At 38.7% G+C, this 12,920-nt stretch overlaps 1 protein-coding gene across 4 annotated transcripts in view; it reads right to left on the reverse strand.

Moving 5' to 3' along the window:
* LOC149021545 (midasin-like protein) overlaps positions 1–12,920 on the reverse strand; it is a 117,690-nt gene that overhangs the window by 60,507 nt on the left and 44,263 nt on the right. For all 4 annotated transcript variants that reach the window (XM_089149763.1, XM_089149764.1, XM_089149765.1 and 1 more), the window contains 8 exons: positions 11,065–12,831; positions 10,315–10,364; positions 10,011–10,206; positions 9,799–9,903; positions 9,399–9,704; positions 8,142–8,335; positions 8,000–8,054; positions 1,107–1,257 (listed from right to left, as the gene is read on the reverse strand). In XM_089149763.1, coding sequence (XP_089005889.1) covers positions 1,107–1,257; positions 8,000–8,054; positions 8,142–8,335; positions 9,399–9,704; positions 9,799–9,903; positions 10,011–10,206; positions 10,315–10,364; positions 11,065–12,831 — 2,824 coding nt within the window. The remainder of the gene's footprint in view (positions 1–1,106; positions 1,258–7,999; positions 8,055–8,141; positions 8,336–9,398; positions 9,705–9,798; positions 9,904–10,010; positions 10,207–10,314; positions 10,365–11,064; positions 12,832–12,920) is intronic.

A 12,920-nucleotide genomic window follows, 5' to 3' on the forward strand; every position in this document is an offset into this window, starting at 1 on the left:
TAATGGATTCTTATGGTCAACCCCCCTGGGGGGTGCCTCAACAAAAAAATAAAATAAAATGATTAAAAGCTGATGATATGCAGAAAAGCTACAATTTGGCATCGATGAGAAAAGAGAAGCTACCAATATAAGCTACAGCAGGCAACAAAACCAGAAAACAGAACTTTGTTATTCCCATAAACTGATGTACCGTAGTACTCACAGAATAACACAAAGTACCATAAGAAAAGGGACATTTACTGTTGCCCTCACCCCCTACTTTTGCAAAATTATATATCAAACCCTGCACTTTTTGGGATTACTGTTGCCCCTCTCGCTTCTAACAGTGTTTAAGTGACTGTTAGTCCTCATTGCAAAATGTCCATTATACCTCACTAAAGCATATTGTTAATATGCAAAAAGTCCATATTACCCTTCCTTAAAAGAGGAATATGTAGAGTATCCCAGTCACCCTTACTGTTCTAGGCTTAAAAATCTCCACTTGCAGCACGAATTATTCATCTGCCCTGCATTAAGAAATAATGTTAAGATGCAAAAATTCCATATTACCCTTCTTTAAATTGACAGATGAAGGGCAAAAATGTTGATGGATGAAGAAGAAAAAGGCCATATCACCCTTCATCTCGCCAAGAGGAAGAAGACAGAGATGTTGTCCAAAACGAATTTGATTCAACTTATTTGCCTTCTTGTAATTTAACTTGAGGGTAAATTATTAATAATAAGAAGTTGTGGTCATTTAGGGCAGTCTGAAAAATGGATTCCTGCCACTTCATCAGTTAATAGACGGCCCTTAACAGCAGGGGGCAGTAGCAACAGTAGGCCAAGTACAGGGTTCAATCAGTAATTTCAATAATTGCAGGGAGAAAAATAGTAATTTAGCAAAAGTACAGGGGCAATAATAAATTTTCCATAAGAAAGTTATCATGAGTGCAATTAAACCAAATAGCCCATAACCTAGAATACACACTAAATAGAGAAAAGCAGTGCAATTATTTTAAGTTCATCTAGCATTGAAAACTCACAATTATAACCAATAATATAACATTATATTGATCAAAGAAACAGAGCAGATGGTGGTGTACATTAGGGAGATTAAAGACTTATACCTAAGCTCAGACCATCAAGCAAAACAAGAAAGGCACCATGCATGAATGCATAATCAGACCCAAGGCTTCCCTGTGTCTCATTTATAAAATCAACCCAAGATAAGAGATCTCTCACGGTAAGCATCCTCCCTGTTTGTAATTGGTTGAACCACTGTAAGCAAAACATGTCAAAGTCATGAATCAGACCCAATAAGATTAACCAGAGTGTCGAAGGCATTAATTTTTCTCAAGACACAATAACATGAAACCATATAATAGTAGTAAACCAAGAAAAGCCCTATGCTGGCTAAACCTGCAAAGCATTCTCAAGATAGTACACATTAACATCCTAACATATCTGACTAGCAAATGGAGCTCCCTTGGCGGTTTCATTGAACAATATAAGTAAGATAAATGTTTACATTTGACGGTAAGCAACACTTAAAAGGCTAAGACTAGAATGTTCTACAAATGATCACAGCCATTGGCTAGGTCATTACCACCAATCTACCCATCCTCTGATCCTAGATCTTTTGCATGCATGATCAGCACAGAGCTTCTTTGCTTAATTTTCTGATAAAGAAGACGAACGTTGATGTGAACCTTCCCAACCGAACCAATTTCAGATTGAGTCAACTGGACCAGGTCAAATCAGCCCAGATGGTCTTCCAAAAGGACCCAAAAGACGCCAAAATACCGTCCAGCGAAAAGTGTCACAGCCAGCTGAAAATTTTAATTTGCAGAAAACTTATTTTCAAATTTTACAATTTCTAGTTTCCATTTGGAGACCAAGTACCACAGCTCTATAAACATGCCCCCTGCCAAAATAATGATTTAATATCAAGGTTCAGAATCTTGGTTTCAGGGCCTGTCTAGCCCAACCAAGAAGCCAAGTTCTGCCCATGTCAGACAAAGTACTATTAGAGGAGACTGTTAAAGACAACAAGGCTAGAAAAATGGAAGACGAAGAGGTGACTCAAGCCCTTGATGAAAAGGTTGCCAAAGCTGAAGATGGTGCTAAAGCTTGCAAAGACATAATTGAAGCAATAACACCAGCTGGAGATGCGATTGAAGAAGACCCCATGGACATGGCTGCTGATTTTGAACATGATCATACCAAATTCATTATGCCGCTATGGTTTTCCGGAGAGAAAGCTCCTAGAGTTGAAGGCTCCGTTCCTAGTATTCCTACATTGCCTAAGTTTTGCCTAGGAATGGTACAAACAGACATGTCACTCCCTTCACATCACTACCAAATTCGTGGATGAATTTTTTCAAGCTGGGAGACTTGATGCAGGTCCAGCACCAAATTACCCAATTTTCCATTGAAATCAACCTAAGATTGATAAATATGGGGTTGGGCCTTTGTTTAGCAAGTATTTGTGGCTTTGACTAACTGATGGAAATAACAGCTTCTTCAATAAAGCAGTCGCAGACAAAATAGAAAACATATCCTCGAAATTAAAAATCAGCAGAGGGTGACACAATATCCAAGCCTTCAAAATCCAAGAGCAAGTGGAGGACCAAGAGAACCCCCTAGGGTTGCAGCCTAGCAGATTGTTCATAGTTTTATTTCAGTTTTTCGGTGTGCTCGGTGGAACCATTGGTAGAATTGTAGTTCTGTCCCCGAGGGACATATTAGGCCTGTGAGTTTTTCTTTTATCTTTTAAAGTGTGGTTATTTATTATTTCGAGTCGGTCCTGGTACGGCTCTAACTAAGACCTTATCGTATTTGAAGTCAATTAGAATAAGGCTGAGAATTCAAATGAGATCCAGAATTCCAGCCCATAATTTGTATAAATAGATCTTCCACTTGATGGGGAGAGATCTTTGAATCTTGAATACAAAGCTTCCCATCAAGCATCTCTCATGTGTTAAGTTCTGGTTCTGTCAATTGGTATTGAAGATCCAAGCTTAAGAAGATTCTAAGTGAAATGAAGCTCAGATTCTTGACTGTCCCCGTATAGGACAGCCTTCAAGTTCTACCTTCAGGTGAATTGTCGCACCAAGAAGGTCCCAATCAGGTCCAACTGCCATAAATCCATTTCCTCTAATTTCTATTTGGCTATTCCTTGTTCGATCCCCTCTCATACCACCGTTTTTCATTTTTTTTTAACTTCCCAACATTTCAAGAGACCCAAAATTCGAAGGCAGATTACACCAATCCAAGTATCCAACCATTAGATCTGTCCCACAGTTTGGTACATCATATCCCAATGCTAGTGGCCTTGGATCCCAATTTTGACCAATTCTGATTTGTGTACATATATGTATATTCTTGAATTTTTGTACTCTCTTAAGTCTAATACCCACCCCCACCCCCCAAAAAAAAATTCCGGAATTTTTAAATCTAGCCATCCAAACTAGGGAGATAGTATCCCAATATCATTACCTGCATCCTCTCCATGTTCCAACCCATTCCAATGACTTCTCGTGCCATTTCTCAAGAACCCTCAGTATCCACCCACAAACCCCATTATCTAAATCTCTCCAAAACTAACACCCTTGAGACCACCTCATCCCAATTGCCCTAACCAGGGGATTCGAAGTCCAATAGTCCAAAACCCAATCCGGAAATTCATTTGGAAACCATCCATATACCATATCCGAAATGGGCCTAGACAAACAGTCTAGCCTTCGAGATCTTGAAAGACTGAGCCTAATTCAAGTTAAGGCTGAATCAGGTGTCTACAGAAGACCCTAAGGATATTAAAAAGGAGGCAATCGACTTAGAGAAAAAGCCGTCTGGGACTGTCATAGGCAACCGCCAAATATCCCTCTTAAAGGGGTCCTCCGAAGAAGCAGCAAGGTGGTTGAAAGAGCCGTAACCAAAGAGAAAATATATAAGGTGGTGTTTAGGATGAACTTGGACCAGATGGGTTTGGAGAGAAGTAGTTTAAACATTCTTGGAAATGGGTGGAAACAAAGCTCACCAAGCCTTTGGTTCTCTAAGCAGTCAGTGATGCCAGACTTGCAATACAACTTTCATCATTCAAGTTCCTCATGAAGAAGATGTGGGGACCTTTGCAAGATATATGTTGATTGTCTTAATTAATTTGATTATCACAAAGTTTTCTTACTAATAGATTGTAGCAAGTGCAGCGTAATCTAGTTAAATGAGAACCAGTCAGATTTCATTAAAAGTAAAAAAAAAAACTGCAGACAACATTCCAGTATCTCACGATCAAAGATTGGAGATCTCGCTCACGAGAGAAATCTTGCACTTCAAAAAAAAACCGAGATCTCACTCAAGTTGGCGAGATCTGGATTGAGATATTGTAATCTCAACAGCTCAACTCCAGTGAACTTGAGGGCCCATTTTGAGGGGTTTAAGGATCAGGATGGGCTGAAACTTGGTATTCAGCCTGTTTTAAGCCTTCTAAACACACTAGTGGCCTTAGATTTGTGAGAAAACAACCCTATGTATGAGTTATAACTCAACCCTAAGTTTGAAACAAAGATTGTCTCAGGAACGAATATCCACTGTTTTAAAACATGAAATTAATTGATAGAAATGAAAACAAAGTGATAAAATACATCACATAACTTCAATTATTTCAAAGTTTCATCTATGAGTAGAATACAACATCATCATTGTCGACTCTCGAGAATACAGTAGTACAATCATGATAAGTTCATAAATCATAGCTTCAAAACAGCAGGTGAGACGAAATCAATAAGGCCCAACTCCCACCACCAACACCACGACCATGTCCTGAAGGTGCTCTACCAGCAGCTCTATGTTGTCCATCCGACTCAATGAGGTGCTCAAGAATACCATCCCTCACAAAATATCACCTTGCTTAAAGAACACCTTCAAATGGCCTTGAGTGATATGGTTTTGTTGATATAGAAGTGCTAAAAAGTCCTTAGGAGTGTTGCATCTAAAGATCCGGCGAGATTCAGGTGAAAAATCAAGCCAAAGTCACCCTTCAGGTGTGCTGTCAAGTAGAAAGCGAGAGGAGGGAGAGAAAGAGTCAAGACGGTTTGGAATATCGTCTCGGCTCGACCGAGAAGGAGTAAAATTCCCTTGGTTTTAACCAAGATCCTTGGTTAAACCAATATCTTAGCTTGACCGACATCCCTCATTGAACCATGATCTCAGCTTGGACCAACATCCCTGGTCGAGTAGGGGTAAAAACCAGGTTTCAACCCTGGTCTCATCTCGCTGGGTTGGAAAAGCGAGATTTCCATGAGCTCTCTCAAAATCTCCTACCATGGTCACGATATTGTGTGAGCTGAATTGACCAGAAGGCGTCATCACATCAGCAGTGTTGAAGGCGGACCTACACAAAACCTATGACTCTCTAAATAGGAAATTCTTGATGGAATGGATACATGTACAATTCTTAGGGTAAGTTAAGTTGTATCATCTCCCCTATGTTAAAACAAACACCAAGAAAACACGAATTGAACAAAAGCAAAATGAAAACACACAAAGATTCAACGTGGTTAACACACCAATGCGGTGTGCTACTTCCACGGGTGAAGAAGAACTTTCCAATATGTAGAAGAAGAACAGAGTGAAGATCTCTCAACCAATCACCAAAACGGCATTACAAGAACTCTTACCCAAAACCCTAGAGCAAAAATCCCAAATCTCACAATGACCTCGTAGGCGAACGTAAGATACATGTATATAAACTTCAATTAGGTAAATAGGTCGATCCATCAGGTCATTATGACACCCCTAAACTTTGGCCAAAATATTAATAAATACGAGGTCTGAAGACACCACCTTATAGGCCCCCTTATTTCCTAATAATGTCTAATAAACAACAGTCGATTGAAAATGATTGTTAACTGATGACATGGCATAAACTTGGACTTAAAATGGCTTAAATCCTCATGTCTTTGAGTTTCCTCCCTCACGCTGACAACAATCAATCTTCTTCTCCTTCTCCAGCTTTGCAAGTCTGTCTCCTCTTCCCACCTGTCCCACTCATTCCCTTGACTCTCAAGAACAGTAAATATAATATGGTGTGATCCAGTCATCATCATCTCAACTTCTACCTACAAAGAGAGATGCTGAGATGTCACATTAGTGAATTCCTTATCTTGCAGCTAAGAAACTTGCCCGGGAAAAGCTCAAACTGAATCCTAATTGTAGGCATATTTCATTGTTGAATGGTCCAAGAAATCCTGACTCATGTCTAAGTGACATAGCCAGGCTTTATTTATAATAATAATATGACGGAGGAAAAAAGATATTCCCGATGTGGGAGTATTACAATAAAATATTCTAAAGACAGACACATTTACCCTTCTTAATATTTTACTGTATCTCTGTATTACAACATTCATAAATAGAAGGGCTACTGGAAACAACAACTAATAAACTCCAAACTAGGTTTTAATTGCTAAAAGCCTAAAATGAGTAGCACAGGAGTTCAAGAACCAGGGTAAAAAAAATCTCACAATCCAGGTTGTGCTTTAGTCTCAGATTTGTAAGTCTGGACTGGTATAGGATTTGTAAACACTGCACAGAATATCAAAATATGAGGGTCCAGGGAAGAGGAAAATAAATACCAAATGGGCTGCAACAAATGCCCCAAATAAAAAAAGGGGACCAGTAACTGTGACAAGAAATAGAATGAAGAAAAAGACTAAGAAAAGGGACGAAAGAATCAGATAAGAGGAGTGGACACTTTGAATTGGGGAGAAAAAACAAGATCAAAAGGCAAATAAAGAAGATGGTGTAGTAAAACAAGCTTTGTCCCTATTGGGTCAACGAGTAAGTAACCACCTCATACCGTGACTTGGAAGGAAAGCAAGACCTATACCTATTTTTCCAAGTTAGTTTCCTCTGTTTTCACCACCATTGAATGTTGATAATCTGGTTTTCTATATGATTTCGATTGATGAACTTAATTACCTAAATTCTGCCATTGTATTCAACACATGTTATTTATTCAGTGTTATGTAGCTAATTACAGTTTCCTCTTTCAACTGACTTCCCCCTTTTTTCATTTTTCATTCAGTAATAATGTCCAATGGAAAAAAAACCCACTAAAACTGCACAGATCCAAGAGCTATCGATTGCATGAGCTGTGGAAGAAAGGAGGAATCATACATGGGAAGAAAAGGGAAATATGGCTAGGGCTGAAGAAAGGATTTGAGTAAGATGCAATATCAATAGATTGGTTGCACTAGCAAGCTAGAATTTGGAAACCCAAACCCAACAAGAACTAGTCCAAGATTTTTGGTGCAAGAAGGGTTGCAATTAGTTAATTTAGTATTTTATTGTTTCAGTTTTTTAATTGGATCAGTTTTGCTATGTAAGAGGAAGTTAGATGAAGACTTTTGAGTTGCACTTCGTAGTGAGTTTCATCTTGAACTCGGATGTGCCCCCCCCCCCAGGGTTCAAATAAATGGTTGTAACCTACCATTGTTAAGAGTGAATTGAATAGAATTGACTTTTATTCAATAATTAGACTGTGGATTTCCTTCCCCCTTTCCCTGCTTACTCCCTACATCTTCCTATTATTCTAGTTCTCCTCTTCTATCACAGCCAACAAATAATAGCAGCCTATTCTTAAGGTCTACATTAGGAAGCATAAAGATCTCATCTAGGTTACATGCCATGCCATCACTCAAGAGTTTATTCCTAATGAACTGTTACTTTTGAGCTTTAGAGGAACCAAAGGGGTGTATGAGGTTGTTTTCCCAACACTTCATCCCCGTTCTTAATCTAGCCCAAGTCCAGGGGACGTCTGCATAACCCTCCCAAATAAAACTTGGCTCTTTGTTGCCTAAGCACTTTGGCACCTCACCACCACCTTGGATCGCATTGTCACCTTTACTATTATGATGCTAAAATGAGCCATGTGCCTGTGTTTTTCTTCTTAATATTATTATGCTTTAAAGATACTTGAGGGGGAAAAAATTTATTGGGGAATGAATACAGTACATACCTCCCAGAAGTTTAGCATTGGATCCGCAATGTATACGAGTTCAGATTTCGTAAATCTGCAGCAATGGAAGTAAGAAAAATCGACTAGAAAACAGTCCTAGAAGTTTATGTTATACACATTCTTTGTCGCTTTTGATTATTACCTTTGCACAGCAATACTTCTAAGCTCATTTGTATCACTAACAGCGGGAACCCATATCTCAGTGAACCGATTTCGGAGAGCTGGAGACAATTCCTTCTTCCCATAATCACCACCAGGATTCATTGTGGCAAGAAGGAAGAATTTTGGATGGGCAGTTATCTCCTCCAAAACAGGACCACCTTTCTCAGCCAAAGACTGAAAGTGACAACAAAGAAAGAAGTCAGGGCAGAAAAATAATCCCAAAAGACAAAGTAAACAAGGAACTAAAACTTGAACCAAATGAAGTGACAACAAACTAAAATGAAGTATCTATAATAGAAGGCCTCAAACATTGTACAAATCAATAAACAAAGTAGATACAACTGAAGGGGGGGGGGGGGGAACCCCACACACACACACCCAAAAAAGGGGAAAAAATAAAAATAAAAAAAACAAAACCATGGAATCTATCCTTCTACCATGTGAAAAGTGGAACATTTTTCAAATGGCACTGAATTAAAACAGAATGCTTTGACCAACCATAGAGACAAGGAAGGACCAAACAATTAAAATTTAGGCTTTATAACATAATGATCCTTTTTTTCTTTTTTTCACATTTTAAGGTCAGGCACAGATTTTTTTGTTTCTTGTGTTTTTTATGTTTCCGCATCCTGGATTTCGTATGGTAACATGGGGGGGGGGGGGGGAAATGTTTCTGTAAAACAAAAGAAACGAAAGCCATTTTTAGGGTTATGTTGTGTCTTATGTCCAAACAAATGTTTTGCCCTTAATGAATTAAGTATAAATCTTTTGCCACTGGACTTGCACAATATATATATATATATATGCTACTGAAATTTTTCCCTTAATGAATTAAGACCACTTGTGCCCATCCAGATGGCCAAGTAAAATCCAAGGCTAAAAGTATTCTGCATCCATAGTGAACTAAAGCAATTCAACTTCAAGCAATATAACCTTGTTCAGTGTGCAATATGTACAGATTTATAAATCTAGACAAGGGAGATCAAACTGTCTAACTGATACCATCCCGAGCACATAGACATCATACACACAAGGTATGAAATTTCAGTTTTTAAATCCATCTTGCACAACAAGATCAAAAAAAATTTGATAACTTCTGCATGAGTTCTCCAATTTCTTTCACAGCATTCCATATAGACTGGAAGATGCACCCAATACTTAAAAACTTATACCCGTTGGAGGAGAAATCCTAGCTGGATATCAAGAAACGATATTTTAAGATAGAAATATGACGCACCAATTTTCTTTCAGGTTCCAATACACTGTTTAGTCTTTCAAGAACACTATCATCAGCCAAGGAGATCTCATCCAAAAGAAGCAGATCTCCATCTTTCATTGCTCGTACAAGAGGCCCATCTTGCCATGTAAATATGGTCTGCCACTTCTGGTGAAGCTCTACCAGTGCAAGTTTAACTTTCTCAAAATTATCAAGGTCATCTGATGTGACATGAGGATAAGAGACAACACCTTGTTTGTAGCTATTTATAATCACAGAAAGCTGATCAAGAGTTGAAGCAGCATGGATTATATCAGAAGATAATTTCTGCAAAAGGACAAATGGACAAGTTTAGTAGTAGCAGTAACAGCACCAGCAGCGACAGAGAATAAACACATAATGTAGAAAGTGATTAACATACAATATCTTCCGGAAAGTGCAACAGTATCTTAGACAGATACAACCGATCAACAAGATGCTTGAAGTCTTCAGCTAACCTTGACCTGTCCCGTACCGGATAGAACCCCTGAGAATGTCATTACCATTGCATTAACATCCACAAGCTCCTGATATCATCACAAACATAAAATTGCAAACCATGAGCAGTTCAGGAATCTATGGTGATGAACGCACCCCAAGAAAATCTGATGTTTCTGTGTACTGATGGCAATTCAAAATATGCAATCTTAATTGCAAAAAATTGCTAAGTAACTGGCAAACAGTGGTCTTCCCACCACCAGTCTCACCAACAAGGAGGACGGGCTCATGCATTTTGTAGCAACGCTCAACAAGGAAAAACAACCTCCTCATACTTTTAGTCCACACAATACTGCAAGGTATCACATTTATTAGTGCAAGGCACTTACAAGTAATCACAATCCACAAGCAAATACACCAGGGAAAGAATTAATTAGATGGGAAATAATTAGACACATACTTCCCCAGATTTTCTGATAAACCTGAGTTGTTGCAGCAACCAGCTGGCTCCTGAAATAGTAAGTGATAAAATAAATATCAGCAATTCAGCATAGCAAACCTGTCTTTGTACCCAGCTAACTCTTCAAGTTTCATGCATAACAAGAGAGAACATTTTTCCAACCAGATTAAAACAAGTAAGACAGAACAGCAAGCCTGTTTTTATAATTTTCCAGCTAATTTTTCAAGTTCCATGCATAACAAGAGATAACATTTTTCCACCCAGATTAAAAAGAGGAAGATACAAATCAAGCCTCAGATAATCCGACACAAGTATAATTGACTCATTAAACAAATTAGGTGACACCCAGAGGACAGGGTTCCAGCACTTAGTTGGTTCTGCGGAAGGTCAGGCGTGCATACACACACATCTCGAAAAGAACAAATTGGACTAGCCTAATGATATTAATTATTAAAACTTAAAAAGTGATTTAGCTTCATGCCAAGAAAACTTTCTAGCCCATACTCGTAACAAATAAAGAAGAAATGTGTTTGACCATTCCAAACAAATAGGCTGAAGTCATACAGAAATTTTACCCCCCCCCCAAAAAAAAAGCCACCCACAATGATACCAACTTAAAACAAAAATCATTGAAATCATTCCATATTCCAGCTGTGACAAGTAAAATACATTAAAATTTTTGTCACATTAAGCACTGTGGCCAAATGAAAACACACTACTACACAAAACTGGCTAGCGGGGGCAACAAACCTGAATGTATAAGTCATCCTTGACAAATCTATTCGAAATATGCCTCTTCAAAATCTCTTCAACAACTTCCTTCTCATTTTCATCCCGTAACCTTTCGGCCAAAAGAATATAGCCGTCTTTTGCCAAATCTTCAAGGGAACTCCCAAACATCCGGAAACGATCAGCCCATCGAAACAAATCACGGGGGGTAATAAAGCCATGTTTCCCAGCAAACACTTTGCTGCTCTGTCTATGCAGCTGCAAATCCTTCATTACATAAACCATCTTTTTAGCATAAGTTTCAGGGATTTTGCACCTCTTTTCCAGTATCGAACTTAGCTCAACTTCTGGGATTTCATCAACATGAATCTCCACAAAACGGTTACGAAATGCTCTAGACAGCATTTTACGCCCACCATAAAAAGTTGGGGGATTTTGAGTAGCAAAAAGCATAAAATCAGGATGTGCTTTAACTGTTTCCTGGAGTTCCGGTATAAAAAGCTCTCTATTGTCATCTAATAACCGGTTTAGTGCTTCCAGCACATCTGATGGTGCCAGGTTAAGTTCATCCAAAACAATCCAGTATCCATTGCGGACAGCCTTAACCAAAACACCTTCTTGAAAGACAAGCTTCCCATAACAATCAGTTATATAGGAACCTAAATACTCCTGGAGATCAGTGTGTTCATGATTATTTATTCGTACAAATTCATGACCAGTGATTGAAGACAGATACCGGACAAGGCTAGTCTTCCCACTAGAAGTTGGCCCTTGTAATAGAACGGGGTACCTTCTAATCAAAACAGCACGTGCAAGGTTCCTAAGATGCTCCTTCACACTTCTTGTCAAAATATAATTCTCTGAGAAAGCATCAGACCTGAGGTTCCCTCTGTTCAGAAGGTAACTATCAAAGGGAACAATTGGGGGTAAATTCCCACCTAATAAATATGACGATAACATACTGTTCATAATTTTTGCACTTGGTCCATCCAGCATTGTAAGAAAAAACATACAAAATCCATCATGAAGTGCCTTTTCGAATAAAAAGTGCCTTTCCGCCTTCTTCGTATATTCTAGTGCACGGTAAAGAGACCTCAAACTATACTGGGGCTTCTGGTTGGCCCCATCCTGCAGCCTCTCTTCAGATTCTTTCTTAGCTATTTTGTAAAATTTTACGACTTTATTGACTATTTCTCTTCTATTAGGACGGTGCTCATCCATAAACTGATTGACAAAGAGACATAAATCTTCATCGTCCAAGACATCATCAACAAAATATTCCGTGAACCTACTCCTCAGCGAAAATGGTAAGTCCCGTTTTCCAGCATCAGTTGCAGGATTCATGCAAGAAAATATACGAAAATCAGGATGACGATCAATGTAGTTGACATCTCCCCTCTCAGTCAAACAAATTGAACCCTGCTCTCCTTCCAGAACCCCAATAATTCTCTGCAACGTCTCTGGAGGGGCCAAATTCACTTCGTCAAGCAAAATCCAGTGACCATTTCTGAGTGCTGTCACAAAGGCTCCTTCTACAAATGAGAAAGCCATGCAATTTGAGGCACTCAACTGCCTACGAACATTGTCAAGTTTGATAGAGAAACTATCCCAAACTTTGGGGAGTTCATCACCCAGAGGTCTCTTCCGCTTTGTTCCAGATCCAGACACTCCCACTTCATAGACTTGATTCTTAAAAACATTAAGAGCTTTCCGAAATCCATTCAATACCGTTTTCCACTTCTTAGTGCGAATAAGTTCTTCCAGTCGCAAAAAATAATCCTCATTTTCCTGAATATCAGAATACATATTTATCAAAAAAAAAAAAAACATATTTATTAGTGAGAGACATTCAAAAGATAGTGAAGAAAGCATCATCT

The sequence above is a fragment of the Hakea prostrata genome, chromosome 3 (genome assembly GCF_041222555.1).
Source record: "Hakea prostrata isolate BN-2017 chromosome 3, UWA_Hpros_2, whole genome shotgun sequence".
Classification (NCBI taxonomy): Eukaryota; Viridiplantae; Streptophyta; class Magnoliopsida; order Proteales; family Proteaceae; genus Hakea; species Hakea prostrata.